The following is a 25249-nucleotide window of genomic DNA, read 5'->3' as shown; positions in this document are numbered from 1 at the left end:
CTTGTTTGGGACTATTTAGGTGCTGGGCTCTTTGGTGGGCGGCCGTGCCATCATTGCCTGAAGAAGCGCTGACATAGCATGGCATTTAAAGGGATTTAAATGCCCTTTCCATGCTGAGGGTGAGTGGTCAGCTCCAAAGATGCACGATCACAATTAGCACCACCGCTTCAAGATCATGGCCAATCACGACCTCTCTGGTGATGTGCTGATAGCTGTGGAGCTTGTTGGGATTGGCCTCGGCAGCTGAGGAGCAGGAGGGGCTCCCCTCTCCTGGAGCTGGAGGTTGGTGGACCGTGGTTGAAGAATGTCTGCAGTGTAATTTAGAGCTTCAAATTGAAACCGCGGGTTTGCCAGTCTCCGGTTTTGCGTTACATCTTAATTCAGCCCCTGTGTCTGCTAAGATCTTAGTTACTTTGGTTACTTGCATTTACAGGCTGACATATGACCTCATGCAGCCAGAGTTGTAATATCCAGGCCAACAAGTGACAGACTTATTAGATGAGGCTCTGTTTTTGCTTTAAAAAAATACATGTTCTTGAGATGTGGTAAGACTCTGTGGTCTGATTAAGAAACCTTCTGGGCTGTGTGTGTGTGTGTGTCTGTGTGTGTGTGTATATGAGAGAGAGCTATAATATGTCTATAAGTTAATTTAAAATACCTGTTCCCAAAGGAGGGCCTATGAAAATTTGAATCCCAGTTGTGCTCTGGAGCAGCTATATTGCACTTTAGCCATGGAAGAAGACCAATAGGTTGAAACACATTTGGCTCTAAAGACTAAACAGCTCAGTACACTTGCAGTTCTCTTGTGCTGTATAATATCACGTGTCACATATGCTTATTAGAGAATTATTGTTTTATTCATATTGTCTGAAAGAAGAATTGTAAGTCATGTGTAGTGTTTTATGCAGCAGCTTGATGTACATTCATATGCAGGGCCATCCTTGAAGAGGTCTGGCAAGGGGTGTGTGTGTGCGCACGCACACGTGTGTGGTGGTGGTGGTGGGTGATTTCAATGGCAGCAACAAGTGAGCAGAGCCCTGGATAGTCACCTGTCCTGCTTGCCCTGCAGGTATAGGTGGTTGATGCCAGTTTTGCATGGGAATAACTAAATAACTGACCTGGAACTCTCTTGGAAACATAGCTAGGGTGACCACGTGCAGAGTAAGAGAGGCTTCTTGTACCTTAAAGCTTGCATAGAAGAGGAGTTTGTCATGAGGAATGAGAAAAGCTGCACCTGCTGCCATTCCTTCTACTAGGCAACTCTTGGGGTGGTTAGAGGAAAAGGGAAGACGGAGATCATGTATGGTTTTACTTGGGTAGGTAGTGTGGGAATAAATCTGAATTAACTGTGTACATGAGCAGAGGTAGGTCAGGTCTTAAAGGATATGTTTTAGATTGCTGTGTTTGGTTGGCCTTTACTTTGTTGATTTGCACTTCTTCAAAAATTCTGTTTTTTATATTTTAAGGTACTCTGTGAGGGCTTGCTGTGTGAAATGTGGGATAACAAAACTTTAAGTATTATATATTTTCTCCAATTAAACAAAACAAAACAAAAACACCCTCCAAGTGGACTCCACACATCCAAGCTTAAAGAAAAGACATTTCCATGGCATAGGCTGTGGTTTCTTGCACGCTTAAACCCAGAACCACATTTCGTAAAAAGTTAACATCTGCTGATCAGTGTTTTTAAGCTTAGATCAGCCCATATTTACTGTTCACCTTAGCAGAAGCCTGTCGTGCAAAAATTAAGCAAGTGAAACTCTTCTATTCTATGCCAAAAAGAGTTTCACTTCTTAATTAATGCATTTGACTCTGATGTTTAAGTTATAGAAGCAAAGCCATTGAAAGAGTTGGCAGCCCTATCTGTGCCTTCTAAAAAATTAAATTGAATTAAAGAGAAATATTCTCCCGTCACAATGAAGTTCAGTCACCAGGAGAGAAACTCTCAGCCAAATGCTCTACAGATGTTCAGAATGGAACCCTGGAGCAAAGGGCACTCTAATTGACTACAGGTGTGACCTGTGACCAGGTAACATCCTCCCCTGCCTCAGAGAGGCTTACCAGAGGTCAGGTTCTAATCCACTGTCTTCAGAAGCTTTTATCCATCATAAATGAGTGGTGCTGAGGAGGCTGAACAGACTAAAAGGGAAGAAGAAAAGGAGAAAACCGAGCAGTAATAGAACCAAGCATTCATTTGTCATGTTAGAGCAAAGCTGTGTGACAAGCTGTGGCTGCTAACACTAATCCTCCTGTGTATTACAGTCATGCACGGCAGCACAGATAAGGAAGCGGAGCTCAGAAGAAGGCAACACCAACCTCCCCCCAAAGACGGGAGCGGGGGGAAGATGGGGGGGGGGAGAAACCATATTTGTTTAACAGGGATATTTCCCCCTGAACTTCATGAGTCAACAATCTCAAACAACACCATCTACTGCCAAATCTAGAGTATGCAAGAGAGTGGTTTGCAGAGGAAGCACCTTGTTGGCTGTCTGAAGTTTATCAAAAGTACATTCCTGTGTTAGTGCTAAACCAGGAAACGTCCTTTAGGGAAGTCAATCAGAAGCACGCTGAACTGGACAGGAAGGGAAGCTGGAGGGAAAATCCTTTTGACGTCAACTTTTTCTTCTTCACAGAAAAGGCATTCCCTATAATTGGACACAGTCATTGACTTTAAAAAAGGAGAGGAAGACAGTGGACAAATCCAGTAGACTCCCCAATGCAGAATCACCGATAGCATGACTGCACTATTGGATTGCCATCCCTTCTTGTCCCAAAGGGCTATGGGCAGGGACTGTACTTCAGTGCTAGAGCATGCAAAAGGTCCCAGGTTCAATCCTGGCATCTGGGAAATACTCCTGTCTGAAGCCTGTGAGAACAACTGTCATACACTGTAGACAATATTGAGCTAGATGGGCATAGGTCTGACTCAGTTGAAGACAGTTTCAGTAGTTCTTGTATTGTTCCTTATGCATTTGTAGTTCACATGTAAAAAGAGCTATGCAGGAATTGCTTGCGTGTAACTGATGAATGGGAGTGTTTGCTTGATTAAATGCATTTGTAGGGAAGAATCTAGATTGCCATGTGAGGCTGCAGGCTGTGGCTGGATCCTTCCCCATGGTATGAAAACAGCTTTAGTGCTGGAAGTGAACCTCCAGAGTAATCTTCTGCAACTGAGGTGTATCAGCTCAGGGCTTTCATGGGTCTCCATGCACTCAATTCCTGCAAGCAACATGGCACCCCTGGACATTTCAGATGTGATGAGTTACATACACAGTGTGCATAGGCCACACAGTTTGCATGAGGGAAAGAGGAGCAATGCAAATGTATAAAATTGCTTGCCATATCGTGCCTTCTTTTTGCAGGTACCAGTTTCTGCACGTTGAGTTGTATTCAGCGCATACCAGGAACTTTGAAAACTACTAATCTGACCTAGACTTTTAAGCTAGCTATTTAATCCCTAATACATAAAATAAATGTTAAATAAAAATATGTTAAATAAATAAAATAAATAATACATTTCTGGCAGGTTTTTATGAAGGCTATACTGTACATGTTCAAGGAAAGGTTCCAGGTCCTTCCAACACAGCTTACCACTATGAATATCGACCATGCTGACTCAGCATTTTTAATACCTACAAAGCCAGCTGGACTTTGTTATGTGCTCAGAATATTTTATCATGAGTAATTGTTGTTTCTTTAATCTTAATATTTGAAAAAGTCAGTGTTCCTTGACATAGGCACTGAAAAACATAGTAGTCCAGTCCAAAGCTAGAAAAGTGGAGGGAGAGTGTGCTACAAAATATGTAGTATTTTTAGAAGATTAGGAATGAGGCCTTGGGGCAAAAGGTAGGGACTTTGAAGTATACCACTATCTGAGCTATAAGGAGGAGGGGGGGGGCACAAATGTGGACAAGCAGGGAGCTGCTTGACCAGACGCTAGTGACAAATGAAAGTTCTTTTCCCAGTCACATTTGTTGAAATCGCAGCAGACAAGCAACTTAATCTGTTGAAAACAAACAAATAAAACCTGGAGGATTTTTCCCATCTGTCTGTCTATGTTTTTGTTGTCGCTATTATTGTTACCCTTAAAAGAGAGAGAGAAAAAAACATTAACAGCATTACAACTCTTCCATGCTTTCCAAAAAAAGAAAAAGAAATCTCCCTTTAAAAAACCCACACAGAGAGACATTCTGATAGTATTGTTACAATAGTCATGCTTCTGATTTTTTCCAGGATGGGTAACACATGCAACAAATCAATATATCCAACAGATGCCAGTGAATATAATAGAAACTAATAATGTTACTGACCTGGTCAGGCACATGCCAACTACTCATGGAAAGGACCACATTCATCCTTTTTGCTCTGGGCAAAATAATGCAATTTGCCATCAGAGCTGTAGCAGTGGACACATTTATATCTTTAATTCTGTTTCTTTTAAAATTTGTTACACTTAACCCCTCACAATATTTGTGCAATTTCATGTGTGCATTAAAATGTTAGAGGTGTGACAATGGAGTTGCAGTCTTAAGATAACAGGGAATCTGATTTCCTTTACCTGGATCACATTTTCGAAAAGACGTTGCGTGCTAAACTCTGGTTGAAATCTGACAATTATTTAGGAACTCAGTAGACTGATCCACAAGCCTTGCCCTGTTAAACTGAAGTGCTAGAATTTAAGCTGTTTTAGAGCCATTGATTTGTGTGGGGGTGGGGTGGGGGGGTGGGGCGGCGGGCTGAGAATTTTAAATTCACATACTTCAGCTCTGTGCACCAGCGTCATGCCACAAAGCATGTGATGGCTGTTCTGCATTCATGAGATTTTCTTTGGGGGTATTCCCTAAAGCCCCAATTTCAGGGCCAGTTCATACTAGAAGTCAGCATCCTGTGTTTGGAATAATTGAAGAAAACTTCTTTTGAACTGGGTCATACATGGATATAGTCCACAGAAATCAGCAGCAATTTCCAAACCTGTTGGAATTATCAGTTGGGGTTGAGTAGGTATTAGGTATTTTATTTGGCTGTGGGCTAGATCTGATCCCCAATTCAACTTTGTCTGGCCCAATGGTGACCTTACCAAATGTAATCAAGGTATGTTACAAGATATTGTGCACAGTTTCACTTACAAGTAAAGGAATTGGGGAGCTTCTAAGCATTTTTTTAAAAGTACAGTTCTATTTCATGCACATTTTGGGATGACAAAGAAACCCTGCTAATCTGCCCATTTTGGAGATCTTTCAGGAAGCCCATTAGAACTTATTGTAAGATTGTCTTATCCCATTTGAGAACATATGCACTATATTGTGAACATTTTACTCGGTGATTAGTGGTGAGTGGTTTTCTCCTGACTCCTGTTGGATCAGCCCAGAAATTAAAACCTGAAAATACCTTGGCTTGTCTCCTCACCTGTTCTTGGAGATGATATAATGAGCCTTCAAACCTCATATCCATGCCCAAACTTGCTGAGCTCTGCCAACATCTCCCTAGGTGATTACAAGTTTATGACAGAGCCAAACATTCTTTTGTGGTGTCTGGACGATAGACTGGTCTCTCAAAAGACAGAAATCTTTGATCTAAATGTATGTGCCCATTATATCTCAAGAGACACGTGGAGGCTATTCTCGCGACCTCTGAAAACCAGGCTAGGGGAGCACAGCCCGGTTTCCGGAGGTCGTGTGCTGCAACGGGAGCCACATGGCTCCTGGCAGCAAACCTCGCTAACTGCCCCCACCTTTAAATGAGGTTAGCAGAGTGAGTGCTCCACGAATCCCATTTCACTGATTGTGTCTTGCCATCGCATGGCTCCAGGCCTGGCAACTCACGGGGAGAGCCCCAACCAGGAGACTCCGACAAGCCTCCCGGCCTCGGGGGTCTACCCAGAATGCCCCGCACACTTGCACGGGGCATCCTGGGACTTCCGGGGGCTGGGTGGCCCCTGATCCGTGACAGAGCTGGTAATCGTGTGAGTGGCCAATCTGGCCGTCCAGGGTGAGCTCCCTGCTTGCCTGTGAGCGGTTGGGCTCTACAAACAGATCATGTTTAGAGCCTCATGCCCTAGTTTCTAAAATATGGTTTGTGTGCTGCACTCCCAAATAATCTGAATTTGCTATTGGTTTTAATAGAAACAGAGAATCCCAGGGCCAAAACAGATGTGATGCAGGAGATCCAGACATTATTTTATTTACTTCAAATTAGCTGTGTGGGGCTGCTAGCTTGACCGAGGAAGCAGAGCTCAGAGAGAGTGTGTTTCTCAATTTAAATGTCCCAACATTGCTTCCTCAGTCAAATTAGCTGTCCCATACTGGTAATCTGAAGTAAAGAGAAAAAGTCAGGAGATCTGACCAGTGATCTCCCCTGTTACACTTATTTTGGCCCTCAGATATAAGTGGGACAGCCCATTGGGCATAGTGAGGCAACTGGCCTCAGGTGGCACTTCCGCCATAGGCAGCGACTGTGGACACCCTGAACGCCCCCCCCGCAGCATCTCACCTGCCTGCTGCTGCCACAGCCCTCGACTACTTGCTGCCCTCCCCATGTGCGCCCTCCCCATGTGCTCCCCCCCCCACTTGCCTGGCAGCCCACCCCCAAATTCCAACACTACCCTCTTCATCCAATTTCCACCAAATGTGTTTGCTTTATCTAGAAGTGGGGAGAAAAAGAGCACACAATCAAACTGTTGGAACTTGCACAGAACAGGTGGAATCCTCTTCACTGCTCTTTTGTGCAAACTCCAGCAGTTCCATTTGAGGAGGAAGACAAAGTGTAGAAGTGTGTTGGTGGAAGGGTATGTGCGGAGAGGATGCGATTAATCTGCTGAGTGCAGCAGGCAAGAACAGAAGCCACTGTTCCACTGCAGAAGTTGCCGCTGCCCTATCATTTGAAGCCGTGACAAGCTCAGAAGGTGAGGTGGCCTGGCCAGAGAGAAGAGAATGGTGTTAGCATTGGGCTGGTGTTGGTGCCGGGGCCAGGGGATGGGGCCAGTGACTAATTGTCTTTCACCTCGAGTAGCCAGTTCAATGAGCCAGTGCTGCTTGTAACATGTGCATTTTTGTTCAGACTCTTGATTGTGTAGTAACTCTTTTATTTATTTATTTTGTGCATCCTCAGAAAACCTAATGGATACTCGGACAGCCACAGCTGAACTTGGTTGGACAGCAAACCCACCTTCAGGGGTAAGGGGATGCCAACTATTTGACACCTTTGTGAATGCTCACTGGTTGTTTGAGAGTGGGGTAGGGGCTTATTTTCATTTTTATACAAACTTGTGCTATTTTTCTTTTTGTGAACGTCTTCTCTGCTTTTTTTTTTAAAGCTATCTTTTTTTTTTAATGTTGACCCAAGCAAAGGCAGAATTGACATGTTCCATTTTATGCAAACAAAAATATGTATCTTTTCCCAACAGGAGGATTCCTATAATGGATGGGGCGTTTTTCAGTGAGTGATGACTTTAAGAAAGCAACCTTATGATTTTGGTGGCTCATGATTTTTTTTTTTTAATTTAAAGCTGGAGGTTGGTGATAATATTGAAACACTCCAAATGACAGAGATGACGGAAACCTTGACTCACTACTCACAGTCATTAGGAGTCTAAATGTCACTTTTCCTTGTTGAAAAAGTTGAGAATTAAAATCAAGCCCACTTGCTCTGTGAATTCCCAGGCAATAATAAATAACTCCTGCCACAGATTCCCTGGCTAGGCACAGCAGTTTGATTTGGCAAGCAATGAATTACAGCCTCACTTTGCCAGCCATTTCGGTTACACACGGCCATTTCCCAAAAGTGACTCTGGTGGGGCAGGTGTGCCACCCTCTTTCCAACCTACCTCTTGACAGAGTGGAGGCAGATTGGGCACTGCCTGTTGTGCTATCAAGTCAACTCCAACACAATGATATTTCCCTGATGTGGGAAGTGAGTTCTTTTTATGTATTCATTCCTCCTTGCGTGGCTCTTTTGCCTACTTGCATTCAGATGGCAGCAGCCACCCCCACCCCTCCGGGTCCCACCTTTTTGGTGACACATAGTATGTAACTGGGAAGAGGTTGGCCTATGCAAGCGGCTGCTTGGGAGATAATTTAAACTTCTTGTCTGTGCCACCTTATGTGTTTATACTCCAAATCTTGTTACGCGGCAGTGAGTCAGACTCTGCCTGTGTATTAACCAGGCTGACAAATATGCTTCAGCAGGAAATATCACATGCTCATTTGTAGCTCGCATTACAGCTTGGGTGCTGAGGGAATTCCTTCACACATATTGCGGAGTAAGGAAACTCTTATTTAGAACTTGAGAGAGGACCTGTGCATGTATCTGGAAGTAACAGGGTAGGAAGAGGAATGGAATAGGGAGAATTGGGGAAAGGGGAGTCGTGTTTGTAATGGAGAATATGGGAGGATACAAAAAAGATAGCAACAGTGGGACAAAGTTGACAGGGGAATGGGGAAGATGGGAAGTGGAGAAAGTCAGGTGAGTGAACAGAGAGGAAATAAAGCTTCTTACAAACCCAGGCAACCTGAGAGTTTTGTGCACAGATATAGAGCTTCTCTAGCTAAGGAGGTGTGTGAACTCATGGTAAAGTCCTGCATGTGACTGTACCCCTTGAGGAGCATGTTGGAAGCATCTACTGAGGTGGAATGTTGCAGCGGAGTGGTGGCCAGAAGGGAAGGAAGAGTGCCCTTTGTGCCACTTTAAGCTGAAGCTGTGTCACTGCACCACTTTAAGCTGAACCTTCTGGGCTGTGCCACTTTAAGACTGAAGGTGCCACTTTACAGCAAAAGGGAAAGGGGTCTATTGAAATAACATGGTGCAGATACTACCACACTTTTTTTTTTCAAAGAACATTGCCAAAGTGGATTACAAGAAAAATAAATAATAAATAAGATGGCAGCCTGCCCCCAAAGGGCTCACAGTCTTATATAGTACTGGTCAGTGTTGCTGCTGAAGTGATGTAAGGATCTCATCTAACCCTTCTATTGACTAATCTAACACTTTTGTTGTTCAATAAAAGCCAGCTGTGGTAGCAGTGTTAGTACTGGAGGTGTGGGATGGTAGGTGCATTTTAAATACAGTATTCTCGTAGTGGTCATTCTGTAGGTCAGGAGTCAGCAGATGTGAGGCTTCTGGAAACTACCTCCCCACCACCAATTTTTGCCAGAGCTTTGGAAGCTACCATTGTAGAATAGCAGCTTGGGGAGGTGGAGCCAGCCAATTACAAAATGGAGGCTTGGCAAAGCGGAGGCAGTCACAAAATGGTATCTTGTACAAAAATGTGCATTGACAGAATAAGGCATTTTGACATCAAACCCCCTGAATTTCATGAGAATTTTGTTGCATGACAGGAGGGCCACAAGAGGAGCTGCTTTGTGGGGGCAGAAACTGGAAACAAATGGAAGAGAAAGTAGAATCAGTCCTGAGCGCATGTGTGCACGTGCACACACACATAGCCCACCCACTCAGCCAGTCAATCAGATTTGCAGCATTGGCTAAAAGGGAAGGGACAGAGGAGTAAAGCCAAATGCCTGGAGAGCTACTTCAGATACCAGTAGCTCCCAAGCTACCTAATTCCTGACTCTGCTATAGGTGATTGCATCTTATATGCACCGTGCTCCAAAATGGTGCTGCTCTCTTGAGTGTCCATTCTAGGAACGTGTTAATTTTTTTTGGCCCTCTGATGCAGATTCTTGTCTTGGGGCTCAAAATTCTGGGCAGAAATCTCTGTGCATTTGTGGTTTCAGCAACATACTCTCAGAAGTCCGGTGTGTGTCTTTGTACATTTAGGGATACATGTTTGTCTGGTATTGTCAATATGAAAGTCTGTTTCCAAACCAAAGGCTGCTGTTTTTCCTAGGTCTTTTGTTCTGGGAAGTTTGCCCTGACTGACAGCTTGCTTTATTCTGTAGCTGTCCAAGTGGAGAGAATTCATGCTCTTCTATGGTTTGCCATGTGCCTTTGGTGTGATAGATTGGTAGCAGCTACCACAGTATCAGTTGGCTCAATACGTCAGTATCGGTTTCACAGAAATATGTGTTCCTTGGAGCTAGGCTGACACTCCTCAAAAGGAAAGAACCAAAACCTGCCCCTTCTTCCCTGACTGGCCATTACCACCCTCTAGGTGACCTGAGCATGTATAAGTCAATGTTTAGCACTCCCTCTTCCCTCTTTGTCTCTCTTGCACTCTCCCCAAAGGATTATAATTAGGAGACATTAACAGGCTCAAAGCAGCTTTCATACCTGAACACCATACATAATTGCACTCAGCAGTGCTTTTCTCTGGCTATTAATGTCACTTCTATGAAGTAATGAGGAACAAACCACCTTCAGGCACTTAAAACATCTTTGTACAATAGAAGTATTTGAGGAATGGGAGCATAAAATAACTTGACTCTTATTCCCCTGACAGAGAAAGTGATCAACAAAGACAGGGACAGGTGTACGAGAAAAAGATCAGTTAGAAAGATGGTTGCTGGCTTAATAGGTAGGTTTAAACAGGTGATAGAGGGCTAGCTAGCGAAAGATGCTGTACCAGAGATTATTGTTTTGTCAGGCAATGAAAAGGCCAGAGAGACCGATCTTAATTGCATCAAAGCAATTAAGATATAAGGACTGATAAATGCAAAAACTAAAGACTATGAATAGTTCTTGCTTATTGACCTTTTCATAGGGTTTCCCTTTCTTTATATAATTTGGTAGCACCTAGAAGGATGTCGCTGATGATTGTTGCTCCAGCAATCATTCATTTTGCTGCAGCACTTCATCCCATCGAGCGAGTTTGGATGTGATTCCTCCACAGGAGTGCTTTGGAACTATTCTTGTGGAGAACTATGCATGGTGCATGCTAGATTAGAATAGAAAATTCGTCTATTTTGCTGGAAACATCCACTGGCAGGATATGAAAATTTGTGTTTTCCTCCACAGAAACTGCACTAGAGTATCTGTCTGCTCCATTTCTCATTTCTTGTTTCACATTCTATATGTATTAAAAACTGCTTCTTATGTTGAAAAGAGTAATGAGATGAAGGTACACCCAAAGTTGATGATAGCAGCACCAAGCCACTATTGGAATCTCATTTTCCTCATGTTTTTCTTGGACAAGATGCATGTATGTTAAGACAATGTTAAGCACATAGAGGAATGCAGAGAATACTTGCCTGTTGCATAAACACAACACAAGAAATGGTCCTTTAAAAACTTTCCACTTCCTTGCACTCTGGAGCTTCTTCAAAAGCCTTTCCCTGCCAGCTATTCATTGTCCATTTAAAAACAAACAAACACGAGAGTAATCACCAAATGAAAAGCATTATTGTATGCACGCAAGTGAAAGTTGATGCTATTAATGTTATGGAAGGTGGCTACCAAGGTGCCCCATCTAGAATAAGAAGCAGGGTATCCTGTGCCAACACTTCTTGGCTCTTCCTCCCAACTGATTTTCTGCTTATGTAAACAGTTGCAGGAAGCTGACCAACATTTTTTGTCAGTACCTAGAAGCAGTGGTTTCTGTCAACTCCTAGAAGTTGCTATATACAGTTCTATATACAACTACTAGCAGTTATCACAACTTCCTGTCACCTTTTCCTATGAATTCCCTGCTCCCAGCTCTTCCTTTCCCATCTCAAGGGAGTTGGGAGAATACTATCACTCACACAGATGTTTAATTAGTATGAAACAAAGGGCAGGCACCCATGTTTGGTGTCCTACACCATTCTTGTGGGTCAGAAACACTCAGTAATTTGTGTGCAAGCAATCTCCGGGTAGCTGTGTGAAAGTTCTTGCCTGGTCTGCCTTTAACATGTATACAGTAGTCCTAAGAAAATAAAAACATTTTAAAGTGTGTGTGTGTGTGTGTGTGTGTATATACACACACACACACAAAATAAAGAATTGCATTATGCACAACCTCTATTTGTGCAAATTTTACATTTGCACAACTGCACATACGTTATGTTCTGCCACATGTGTAATGTTGCACAGTATGTCAGTCATCATTATTTGTTTTTAGAGTATATTAGAGTAGGAATAGCCAACCTATTGAGCCTGCAGGAGCTGGATCCTTCCATTCAGGCTACACAGGAACTGGGCTTCCCCACTGTTGGCAAGAGGCATTTGCATTCACTATTGGAACATATGGGAATTAATACAATTGCATTTCCATTTGTTCCAAAATTAATGCCCCATGGAGCAAATGGCAATGAATGAGTTTCTGGTTTGGGAAACCCTATTTGCGGCCATTCATTTTGGTTCTTATTGATAAAGAGTAGATTTTACTTGTTACAAGGTGCTCCCACTCCGATTTCCACTATGCCTCCTTGCTTTCGCTGTTTTTGCTTTTTCTTTTTAAAAACCATATGCTCCTCACTGTAGTGTTATCATGGGGTAGTGTGGCCGCTTCTGTTTGCACTAATGGGAGCTCTTTTTCCCTAGCATTAAAAAACAGTTGTGGGGTGAGAGAGTGATTAGGACCATGGTGGGAAGGAAGCTGAAAGCCCCACTGCACTCATGCTACACACTGCAGAGAAGCCTGGTCTGGCTGCAGTTTTTGAGGGGAAAAGAGCAGAAAATCATCAGTCATTCATTTCTCATAACATGGGAAATGGCTCTCACCTCGTTTGAAGTGAGAAATGAGTCTTATTCAGACTGCATATCTAAGTACCGTAAGGAAAGCCTAAGTCTGCATAACTGAGAGACTTTGGTGTTGTACTTTGTACAGAAAAAGAAGTGAGATTATGCATTAAGCATTGCTTTTCTAAATCAATGGCTTGCACAACAAAATCTATTTAATTGGAAAAAAACCCTAACAAAATAAACCCTCTACACTGCACCAAATAGTTGGAGTACAAAGTTATAGAAAGTAGGCTTATTCAAAGCTAGAACATATTATTTAAAACATCCCATAATATCTATTAAATACAGTACAGTATTGAGCATTGTTCTGTAGGGGGAGAAACACCAAATCTGTTATGGATAATTTGCCTGTAGCTCTATTGATGCAGGAGCAACAAAATACACATTTATCAGTTTACAAGCAAATACAAACACAATTGTCAGTTTATATTGCAGTTTGCAACATGATATTTAATAGATCTTTATATATGAATGGGTGTTTTCAATAATCTCTTGTGACTTTGAATAAGTCTTTTGTGTAGCTTTGTTCTTAAATCAATAGGCCTTCAAATCCATTGAAGCGTGTTAAGGTGTGCTTTAAGCAAACATGTTTGAACCTGAACATTGCGGCAAGTCTTTTAACTTTTCTTCAGAGTCATAAAAGCAAGGGACATCCCACCACTGCCCCTTTTAAACAAATGCATTATTATTATTTATATAGTGCCATCCATGTACTGTATATAGTGCAACTAAACATCTTCCCATGCAATGCACACTTCTTTGAGTTCAGGGCTTCTGATAATATCCTAAATGTTGGCAGACTTGATCATGGTGCTCTGTATGTTTTAGTTCTACCTATTTAAAGGATCAAATTGAATATGCGAGGCCTGGCTCTGGGAACTTGAAACTTCTAAATGGCAGGGAGACGTTTGAAGGGGAGAAGTGGGAAGCAGTGTTCCCTCTAACAGTGATTCCCAGATGTTGTTCTCTACAACTCCCAGCATCCCCAGCTGCAATGGCCTTTGGCTGGGAATTATGGGAGATGTAAACAACATCTGGGAATCTCTGAGGCACTTTGCACGATTACTGTGAAGCGCCTTGGTGAGGTCTATGGGGAGAGTGGCCTACCCCGCTCTCCCCACAGACGATCATGCCCGGAGCCCTGAGCAGCCAAATTGGCTGCCCACACAACTACTGGCTCCATCACAGAGCCAGTGGAGGCTGAGGGGATTGGGGTCCACCCAGCCACTAGAAGTCCCAGGAGTAGACCCTGGGGAAGGTCTACTCATGTGTCACCACATGAAGCGGAGGCACATGAGCAATAAAATGAGGTTAATGGAGTGCTTGCTCCATTCACCTCATTTAAGGGGAGGTGAATTAGGCAGGCTGTCTGCCTGGGAACCACCAGGCTTGCCCGGTGGTTCCCACGATCAGTAAAAAGTGGGCTAGGCTTCCTTAGCCCACTTTCTACCAATCATGGGAATAGCTTCTCTTTTAGAGGGAACACTGGTGGGAAGAGAGGAGTTCTTGATACTTTCCCTGTCCAGTCCAGTGTTCCCTCTAAGGTATGCGCACATGCACACTCGCACAAGTTTTTTGATGTCCTCTCAGTTAATCTTAAATCCCACTCAGGTTGAATCAGGAGGGCCCCTCTCTGAATGCACGTGCACACACACTGCCTTGATACTGCCATCCAGAACAAAACTCATTCCGCACACACAAGGGGGGTGGGTTGGGAAAGGACATCGGTCCAGTCTTCTCCTTTGCACTCCTTTTACTAGCCACTTTCCTCCCAGTACAGCAAACATGTGCTTGAGAGTTTCAATGAGAGAAAAATTGCAGGGGAGGGGAATGCAGGAGAAAAGCAGTGGGTGTTTGCTGCCTGTTGCTTCTCTGCTGCCTACTCCCCTTCTTAGATGTTTCACAGAGACCCAGAATCAATGTCAGTTTAAGTGAACTCTCTGTCTCCTCCTGTGTGCCATTCTTCTGGTGAACTAACATAACAACAACTATTTATATACTGCTTTTCAACAAAAGTTTCCAAAGTGGTTAACATAGAGAAATAATAAATAAGATGGCTCCCTGTCCCCAAAGGGCTCACAATTTCAAAAGAAACATAGACACCAAACATAGACACCAAAAAGACACCAGCAACAATAACTGAAAATACTGTGCTGGATAGGGCCAGTTACTCTCCCCGTGCTAAATAAAGAGAATCACCATGTTAAAAAGGTCACTCTTTGCCCATTTAGAGTTTCTTGTTGCTATCTCAAAGAGAGAGAAATTGCCTCAAAAATCGTGGCAGGATGTCTGTCTCATTGCCCCATAAATAAATGGTCACAGTCTTTTATAGGTTTGATTTTATGGCAGTTTTAGTTTTATATGTATTGTTATATTTACTCTATTTACTGTAATTCTGAATGGTTGTGTTATTATCACTTTTGCTTCTGTTTGGCTTACGGCTGCAATAAAAGAACTAACGAACTACCCTCAAAAATCTGTAGACAACTGGATGGCAAACAGATATTATTATTATTATTTCTTGTTTACACAGTCAGACAGGTGTTATTGACTGGTTTGTTTTATCCAGCCATCGAGTCCTTCCCAAGGACCTGGGATGCCAGAATTTTATTGTCAGTTGTTATAGATACCGTCGCAGAATATAAGCTGTTCCCAGTAAAGCTGCTTTTTGTAATTGGCTGATGGTGATTTCTGTGGCCCCTATGGTGTTGAGGTGATCTTCAAGGTCTTTTGGAACTGCACCCAGGGCACCAATTACCACTGGGATTATTTTGGTCTTTTTCTGCCACAGCCTTTTAATTTCCATTTGTAGATCTTTGTATTTGGTGATTTTTTCTATTTCTTTTTCTTCTATTCTGCTATCCCCTGGTATTGCTATGTCGATTATTTTAACTTGTTTTTCTTCCTTCTCGACTACAGTTATATCTGGTGTATTGTGCGGCAGATGTTTGTCTGTTTGTAGTCGGAAGTCCCATAATATTTTTACATCTTCATTTTCTACCACTTTTCCAATTTTATGGTCCCACCAATTTTTGGCTACAGGTAGCTTGTATTTTTTGCAGATGTTCCAGTGTATCATCCCTGCTACCTTGTCATGCCTTTGTTTGTAGTCAGTCTGTGCGATCTTTTTACAACAGACTGTTTTGTTTTATCCAGACATCTAGTCCTTCCCAAGGACCTGGGATGGCTGAATTTATTGTCAATTGTTATAGATATCATCGCAGAATATAGGCTGTTCCCAGTAAAGCTGCTTTTTGTAATTGGCTGATGGTGATTTCTGTGACCCCTATGGTGTTGAGGTGCTCTTCAAGGTCTTTTGGAACTGTACCCAGGGCGCCAATTACCATCAGCACTACCTTCTAGAACCTACCTGTCAGGTAGGAGCAGAATTACCAGAGCATGAAGCATCCTACCCCTACACCAGAGATGTCATCCAGAAGGATACGGGATCATTGGTACTGAAAGCCATCAAGAGGTCCGGGAGTGTAAAGGGCACACTTCCCCTTCTATCTCCCAATGTAAGTTGTCAGTCAGGGCATCCAAGGCAATTTCTGTTCCAAAAATTACCATTTTGTTCTACATCAGAATGTCGGATCTGGGAATGCTTAATATGAGGACCCCAGCTGTCTAGCTCTGTGATTCAGTAAAGAGTAGGTGTGGAATTTTACCTCTTTCCCACCACCCAACATTGTCTGACATCCAAGAATAATAAATTCATGGACCACAAAACTGGCCCTCAAGGTTTTGAAGTTGAATCATTCCGGAGATGAATTTGTGGCATGTGAAAGTACATTAACTGGCTGGCTGCTTTGCATGCTTGTGCTCCTTACCTAGGGTTGCTGGAGAGGGCTATTAAGAGCTCTTTCCTAACTGCTTCTTGCAATACTGGTGCATGTGTAAATGGGATTGGCTGCAGCACTTAATTCACAGCTAGGGCATGGGGATTAGTTTTCCATAGGTTGTAACACATTTACAGCTGCATTGTGGCTGATGAGTGCCTGCTTTATGTGGTAATATATATCTCTGGTCTCTCTCTACTGAAAGATTGTAGGGACCATTGGCCATTCTGATTTGAACAAACCTAATGCAGCCTACTGAGACTGTAATAGGAATTAACATCTGTGTCCTTAAAGTGAAACACATCAGTAACGCCTAGCCTTAAGAAATAATTATTCTCTTAAAAAAATAATAAAAGCCAGTCAGATCGGGATGACCACCTGCTAAAGAAAAAGCAGCTGTGAAGAGTTAGATTCTCAACTGGTGTAAGCTAATGGCATCAGGACTTTCTTGATTTATTCTAATAAAGGATTAGATGCTTGCATTTGTGAGAGATGACTGGTGTAAGGAATTCTCTGCATGCCAGCCTGTAGTGCTCTTAACTTGCTCAGTGACACACATTTCTGTCATTTCCACAAGTTGTTTCATATGAATATTTCACCTGCCATCTGTAGCTTTTTGGTCTTAGCCTCCCTGGTGGGAGGGAGCCCCAGCACCAGAGCTCCTGGTGGTGCAGTGGTAAAACTGCCACCCTGTAACCAGAAGGTTACAAGTTCGGTCCTGACCAGGGGCTCAAGGTTGACTCAGCCTTCCATCCTTCCGAGGTCGGTAAAATGAGTACCCAGAATGTTGGGGGCAATATGCTAAATCATTGTAAACCGCTTAGAGAGCTCCGGCTATAAAGTGGTATATAAATGTAAGTGCTATTGCTATTGCTATATGTTAGTACTGAAAAGAAAATGTGGGTTAATTACTGTTCTTTATACAGTATAGCATTTTAATGTGCCTAGTGCACATGTATCTTGTTTATTTTAACAACAACCATCTGGGATCAGCTGGTTCCATTTTACAGATGGGGAACTGAGACCCAAACTCTTCTCAGGGAGTCCTGTGCTGATCACATTATCCAAACCTATGCCTTTCAAACCCCACTCCCAGCATGCAGACCACTGAACTAGAGAACAGCTTTATAAAGGGAAAGAAAGAACCCTCAATGTGGCACCTGAGGTTCGTATGAGCTCCCACAGCCCCGGGAGCATACACTCCCCCTTCCAATCTGCATGCATGTCTATATCACAAAGGCTATAGACAATTCATGCTTGCTACAGCGATATAGGAAGATGCAGAAAGGCATCATCTCATACTGCGTGGGAGATGTCAATGGTAAGCCCCTCCTGTATTCTACCAAAGAAAACCACAGGGCTCTGTGGGCGCCAGGAGTCAACACTGACTCGATGGCGCAACTTTACCTTTACCACAGACCAGCTCTCCTCCCATAGACCAGCTCTCCTTCCATGTACCTCTACACATCATGATGTGCCGAGGTGCATGGAAGGAGAGCTGGTCTGTGGGAGGAGAGCTGGTGTTGTGGTAGCAAATATGAATCGTCTCCTTTGCTAAGCAGGGTCTGCCCTGTTTGCATATGAATCGGAGACTACATGTGTGAACACTGTGAGATATTCTCCTTAGGAGCTGCTCTGGGAGAGCACCTGCCTGTTTGCATGCAGAAGGTTCCAAGTTCCCTCCCTGGCATCTCCAGAAATGGCTGAGAGAGACTCCTGCCAGCGACCTTGGAGAAGCCACTGCCAGTCTGTGTAGACAATACTGAGCTAGATGGACCAATGGTCTGACTTGGTATATGTCAGCTTCCTGTGTAGGTCGCTTGTGACGCATAAACCCATCAATCTTAGCATATTCTGATCTACTTCTCCCAGGGAATCTATCACTGACTTTAGATCTCAGTTACAAATGCCAGGTTCTCTGCAGCAAATAAGTCAGAATTTTCTGAGATTAGTGGGTTCATATTTCGCAACTGGTTTTGGCATATCATAACCTACAAATGCAGTAAACATGCACATAGGGATGGGAGGGAGAACAAGCTCTCCTGGGCGCAGCAGGAGCTTATGCGAACCTTAGGTACCATATTAGGCTTGTGCCCGAAACGTTTCGGTGGCCATTGAAAAGGCCGCCGAAACGTTTCGGGTGTCGGGGCAGATTTGGTGATTCGGCGCCAGCAGGGGTAGGGCTTTAAGGGCAGGGGAGAGTGTACTCACCCCCCCCCCGCGTTACTCCTTGCCGCCCCGTTTGCCCCATCGGCCGGAAGTGGCCGGAAGTTCAGAGCGCGCATGCGCGCGTTGTGTGTGCGTGCGCGTGCCCACCCACCGTGCATGCGTGCATGCGCGCCCACCCACCGTGCATGCGTGCATGCGCGCCCACCCACTGTGCGTGCACGCGCACGACGGGCGCATGCGCGCTCGGAACTTCCGGCCACTTCCGGTCGAGGGGGTAAACGGGGCGGCAAGGAGGAACGCTGCCGCCCCGAGGGGCTTCAAATTCGGAGAGCGCCGGCGGGGGAAACACGGCGGGGGTGTGTGTGAGTACACTCTCCCCCGCCCTTAAAGCCCTACCCCCGCCGGCGCCAATAAATATCATGCACATCCCTATACCATATTCAATGTGAACTCACCCAAAATTTAATGCATGCTCCATGTAGGATCATTTTTATTCCAACTTTTCTCCAAGGAACCAGGGCAGCATACTAGTTTTCCCCCAGTGTCATTTTATCCTCACAACCAAGGGTCTCCCTTTCATGAGAGTGGATGAGGCAGTGAGCACAAGTAGGAGTGAAGGGTTTGGCAAAAGCCCATTCTCCCTTTTTGACTTACTGGAGTGCACCTTTTATTTTCCCTCTTCCCCCTGACACAGGCTAGGAATGCTACTGTCTGGCTTGCTGGCATCACCTGAGCTTTTGCATGCCACCACCGCTGTCCTGGCAGCATGATCTGATGAGCACCCACTAACAAATGAGAGAGTGAGGCCTTTCTCACGAGCAGAGAAAGGGCTCTGATGGGCCAAGAGGAGAAAGTCTCAAAAAGCTTACTTCACCCACAGTCGAGCAGGTCCTTGCCCCTGGGCGGGCAGGTTGCCCGCTCACACGATCACTGGCTGTTGCTGGTTGCTCCAAGGGTCAGGGTGTTGGGACATGTCGCCCCACCCCTGGAGCTCCAGTAATACACCATGCAAGTGTGTGGTGCATTATGGGGATCCCCCTCCTCCCCAAGTCTTCTAGCCATGGTTGCTTGCAGCCACGGCTGTCAGACGATCCAGAGAATGAATGAATGAATGCATTTTATTACAGTCAATGACCAGTAATCAAAAGATAAAATAAATAATAAAATAAAAATAAAATAAAATAAAAATATCAGGACTGGGTAATAGAGCATCAGAACATATATACACAGAGGTCTCAGTTACAACTAATCCACTGTCCCTATCTCAGTTTACATGCTGTGGCACAAAATCTTGCTACCCCAACTGTAATTGCTGTATACTGGTCTGCCAGAAGGAAGGAAGTGTAACATTCTTCCAGTTGACCTGGCATATATTTTTAGAAGTGGTTCAATCCAGGCAATGTGGACGTTCCTATAATATAAACAGTATAAAAGAACATGTAAGATGCTCGATCTTGCCTGAACCACATGGACATAGCCAGTTCCTGAATTCTTAATTCTCTTAATTCTTCCATCCAAAATGCATTAAACTGCACCAGTGAGAAAGCTCTCCTCTGATTAATAGTGGTCAGATTTGTGAGGTACGCAGTTGGCTTTGGGTAGTTTGAGAAGCCACCTCAAAGAGTTCTAATGGTAACAAAGCTTAAATCAGATTGCTTCTCCATATCCGCAATATGTTGTTTAATAATTTTTTTGGCGGCATCATGTCCCAATGGAAGTAGATATGGTGGTGAGAGGCCATATCTGCCCAATCTTTATGGTAAAGACTCTTACACCAGAGGGCAACTCAGCTTTCCATACCAGGGGGGCAAGATCCAGAAAACGAGGTTAGGAGAGCACTTGCTCCTTAGAGGCTCCACAATCGGGTTTGCTGCTGTGGTGCCGCCGAGACTGGGCCCTATCCTGGTGGTTCACACGCACATGCAAAACTGGGCTGACTCTCTTGGCCTGGTTTTGCTCGCTCGTGAGAATCACCAGGCCCGGTGGCTCTACAGTGGCAAGCCCACCTAAATACTCTCCCCCTGAAATGAGGTTAATGGAGTGAGTGCTCCGTTAACCCCATTTTAATGATTGTGTGTCCGCTGCGGTTGCTTGTAGCCACAGCAGGCACACTCACGGAGAGCGGAGGGGAGATCCCAGGAATGCACTGTGCACTCGTGTGCTGCATTACTGGGGCTCCGGGGGGGGGGGGGGCTGCACAGCGATGCTTCCCTTCACTTGACCCCTGGAGCTGCCAGGTGAGCTGCAGCTGGGTGCAGGAGTGCTGGAGTCAAGCCGCTGCTTGTTTGGAGGGGTGAATGATTGTCTGCAGGGCAGGGACGTAACTATAATAGGGCAAAGGGAGACAGTTGTCTGGGGGCCCACTGTCTTGGGGCCCCCCCAGAGGCAATTCACATGACTGACTCCCCCAGCTGCGCACCCGCCCAGGCTTCCTTCAGTTGTATTGATCCTCTAAAACTGATGTGAGTGTTCAGACCTGGAGCTACCAGAACAGCATGTCTTTCTCTAGTACCATTACATGACTTGCATCGTCCACAATTTACAAAACCTTTCTAAAAATAATTTGGGATGATGTTCTATTGTGGCACATAGGAGATAGATAGATAGATATTTTACTATGCTTTTTGTTACCACTATTCAGCCTCATTTAAGATTTCTTTACTTCATGAGCTGAGCTTCAGTGATGGGGGGCCCATTTTAAAATCTTGTCTCTGGGCCCACTCCAACCTTGTTATGCCCCTGCTGCAGGGAGAGTGGGTCAAGCCCACTTTCTCCGCAGGACCAGCTCTACAAAATGCCTTATGGGTATTTTTCCTACCTGGGTGTACATGCATAGAGGAAAAAACACGTTATCTGAAAATAATGTATGTGTCTGTTTTACAGCATTATCACATGTTATAAGAGTTGTAACACAACCACTTCCAAATACATTTATGTGCTACAGAAGAGATTCTTGTACAGCAGTCACACACGTATATGGGAAGAACATAGTATGCTTGGTTGCCCTTCAGATCTGAAATTATTATACTTTGGCCATGTTATCACAACAACAGTGAGTGCAGTTAAAGAGTTAACCACGAAGGCCAAATCCCATGTGCTCCCCTGGGGTGTGATGTGAGAACTTGGAATTTCTGGCCAATCCCACTCAAACTGTTGCAGTTAAACCACATTTACCTGAGATATATAACTAGGATCATCCTAGTTATCTATTAGAGTTTAATGCAGTTTAAGCACAGTGGTTTGACTGGGATTTCCTGGACATTTTTCACACAGTGCTTTTAAAGCCCTTTAACTCGCAACTGCTCTGGAATGGAGGGGGTGCACTCATATACCTGCCAGATTTACCCCAAAGTCCATGTGAGTTATTGGGGAGCAGTTCATACACTATGTGGGTTTTTCACTGAATGTTAGAGTGTAACCTGATTTATATCTGGGGTAAAAAAAAAATCCACCATATGTGTCTTTTTTGGGGGACAACTTCGAGTTCGCAGTAAAGCCTGCTGTGTGTAAAAGTCCCTGGAAATTCCAGGTTCTCATGTCATGCTCCACAGGAACATATGGGGCTCAGCATTTGTGGCTAACCCTTTAACTGCACTCTCTTTGGTTTTGAGAAAGCAATCTTTACAGCTGTATTGATAGTGTAGTAAGGTTTTGAGTTGCACGGATTTCTCATCCAGGGAGATGAATTTCGAAGAACTGAAGACTTGCAAAATTATCAAGACATTTGCTATATTTTGAATCCTGGTTGCGCTTCCTAAGGGCTAATGTTGATAATCCATCAGAAATTCCATTCACAGCCAAGTAAGGAACCTACACATCCTGCATGTGCTGATGACACCCAGATCTATTTCTCCATGTCAACCTCATCAGGAAATGGCATATCTTCTCTAAATGCCTGCTTGGAGGCGGCAATGGACTGGATGAGATATAACAACTGAAGCTGAATTCAAATAAGATGGAGGTACTGACTGTGGGGGGTTGGGACCCGAGAAATTGTTTAGATATGCCTGTTCTGGATGGGGTTACACTCCCTCTGAAAGATCAGGTACGTAGTTTGGGAGTGCTCCTGGACCCAAAGTTCTCAGGTTGAGGCAGTGGCCAGGCGCGCTTTTTATCAGCTTCAGCTGATACAACAGGTATGTCCATTTCTGGAGGTAAATGACCTTAAAACAGTGGTACATATGCTGGTAACCTTCAGGCTTGACTACTGTAATGCGCTCTACATGGGGCTGCCTTTGTATGTAGTCCAGAAATTACAATTGGTACAGAGTGTGGCAGCCAGATTGGTCTCTGGGACAACTTGAAGGGACCTCATAACACCAGTTTTAAGGGAACTGTACTGGCTGCTGATATGTTTCTGGGTGAAATACAAAGTACTGTTTATTACCTATAAAGCACTTAATGGCTTGGGCCCAGGGTATTTAAGAGAGTGCCTCCTTTGTCATGAACCCTGCCACCTGCTATGAACTTCTGGAGAGGTCCAGTTACAGTTGCCACTGGCTCATTTGGTGGCGACCCATGACCGGGCTTTCTCTGTAGCTGCCTCAGGGCTTTGGAATATGCTCCCTGCTGAAATAACAGCCTCTCCTTCTCTGTTTGTTTTCAGGAAGACCCTCAAGACTCACCTGTTCTCACAGGCTTTTAATTAGAATTAAATTTTAACAATTTGTTTTGATTTATGTTACTGGTTTTTTTTCCTGTTTTATGCTACTGTTTTTATTGTGTTGTATTTTAATCTGTGCTGATTTTAAAATATTGTTTTAAATTTTGTATACCGCACAGAGATGTACATGGGCGGTATAAAAATATGACAAATAAATAAATAAATTTGTATACATGCTAAGTGGTAATTCTGCAGGGAACCCACAGACACACACACACACACACACACACACACACACACACACACACACACACACACATATATACTCTATACAAATACTAGTGTTTGTTTGGGTGCCAAGATGCTGTTTGGGACACCCTCTTCTAGCCCCTCCTTCGCTTGTTCCTACTCAATCTTCGAAAGACAGGAATGATAGACAGCATTTATTTGAGGACTTAGCTAATGACATGTATAAACCTTTGGAGTAGTGACAGCTGAATAGCAGGGCGGATATTGCCATGGTTACCAGCCAAGCTTTCTCCCCTCCCCATCCTCCTTTCCCCCTTCTGAAATGTGCTGTGTGTGTTGCTGTTGAGTTGGCTTCTGGGATAGTGAGGGGGAGGGGGCCCAGGAGGTGGGGCAGCCCATTATAGTCTTTTTAAATCTCCCAGCTGGAAGTGTTTTAAATCTCAACAGAGACAGAGAAAAACACTGCCTTAATCCTCAGCTCCCTGTGAATTATTTAAAGGGATCTTGTCGGAACAATGAATTTGTCACTGTTACAGTGTCAACAGCAGAGGCAGCTGTTTGGAATGGCTCTGGGATTTTGCCACAGGTAGGAGCTGGTGCTTTCGGGGTGGGGGCTGAAAGGAGGAGACAAGGGAGTGCTGAGGTCTACAGGGCTGTGCAGATGGCTTCTTTGGAAATGAAAAACCTCTGTTATCAGTGAAATGCGTTCCTTTGCCCAGTTCGGCTTCCACTTTCCTAGGGAGATCTGTGCTGTGTCTGCACCTCTGGATGTGCTGATGCAGTCCAGGGGAGAAGTACATACTGACAGAATGTAACTGTGATGCAAACAAAACCCAACACAAATGCCACTTCTGATGCATCGGCCCTGCACCCATCTGCAGTAGATTGTATGGCTTGGTTATGCATCTGATGTGCAGCCAATCTGTAGCACAGTACCAATTTGTTGGGATGGATGTATATTGGCACACATCTGGTATGTACTTGGGCTCTGGATGTGCACTTTCAACTCTTCCATCACTGTAAAGTTTGGGGATTGTTATGAAAAACAGCCTTGCTCTTAACTCTGGTTCTTTCTTGAACACTTGTGTGGAAAGGCAGAATATAATTTCTTATATAAACACGTAAAATCAATCCTTTCTAACTACTTTCTCCTCTCTTTTTTGAGTACTCATAATGTTACAATTCTGCAACCTCAGTATTTATTTTCTCTAGTTCTAATTCCTTTCTTAAAATCTCCTTTCCCCCTTTCACTCAATTCTCTTGCTTCAGTATCATACTGCTTTTAAGAGCCACTTAATAATATTCAACTGATACTTCGTCCTAGACCAGGTCTGCACAACATAGGACCCGGGGGCCTGATTTGGCCCACAGGGACTTTTTTGCAGGCCCACAGGTAGAAATATCCTGCAGCAACAGCAGGAGCCATTGTCTTAGCTTGTTTCCTCTTCTCCAAGGTTTGGGGCATCCTCTGTTCTCTCTGGAAATTTCCTTACAATGCCATCTTATGCATACGAGTACTTATGCATAAGATGGCATAATGCATTATGCATAAGAAATATGTCCCACAGCTTACCCAGTAAGGCTTATTCCAAAGTATGCATTAATAGGATTGCATCCTGAAAGCCACAGAAATTTAGAGGAGAGGACTTGGCATTTATTTTGGGCTGGCATGCACTCCAGGGACCCTACAGACTTAGCAGGGACAGGGCCTTTTTTCCAGTCCCTATCAGTTAAAATTGTGGGTCCCTTGATGGGAGGGGCGGAGACTGACAAGTAG

General features: G+C 44.1%; 1 protein-coding gene across 7 annotated transcripts in view; it reads left to right on the top strand.

The window, feature by feature from the left end:
• EPHB1 (EPH receptor B1) overlaps positions 1-25249 on the top strand; it is a 482626-nt gene that overhangs the window by 141572 nt on the left and 315805 nt on the right. For all 7 annotated transcript variants that reach the window (XM_053307812.1, XM_053307810.1, XM_053307811.1 and 4 more), the window contains exon 2: positions 7108-7172. In XM_053307812.1, coding sequence (XP_053163787.1) covers positions 7108-7172 — 65 coding nt within the window. The remainder of the gene's footprint in view (positions 1-7107; positions 7173-25249) is intronic.

Source organism: Hemicordylus capensis, chromosome 3, assembly GCF_027244095.1.
Source record: "Hemicordylus capensis ecotype Gifberg chromosome 3, rHemCap1.1.pri, whole genome shotgun sequence".
Taxonomy (NCBI): domain Eukaryota; kingdom Metazoa; phylum Chordata; class Lepidosauria; order Squamata; family Cordylidae; genus Hemicordylus; species Hemicordylus capensis.
This window is presented reverse-complemented; position numbering and strand designations above follow the sequence as displayed.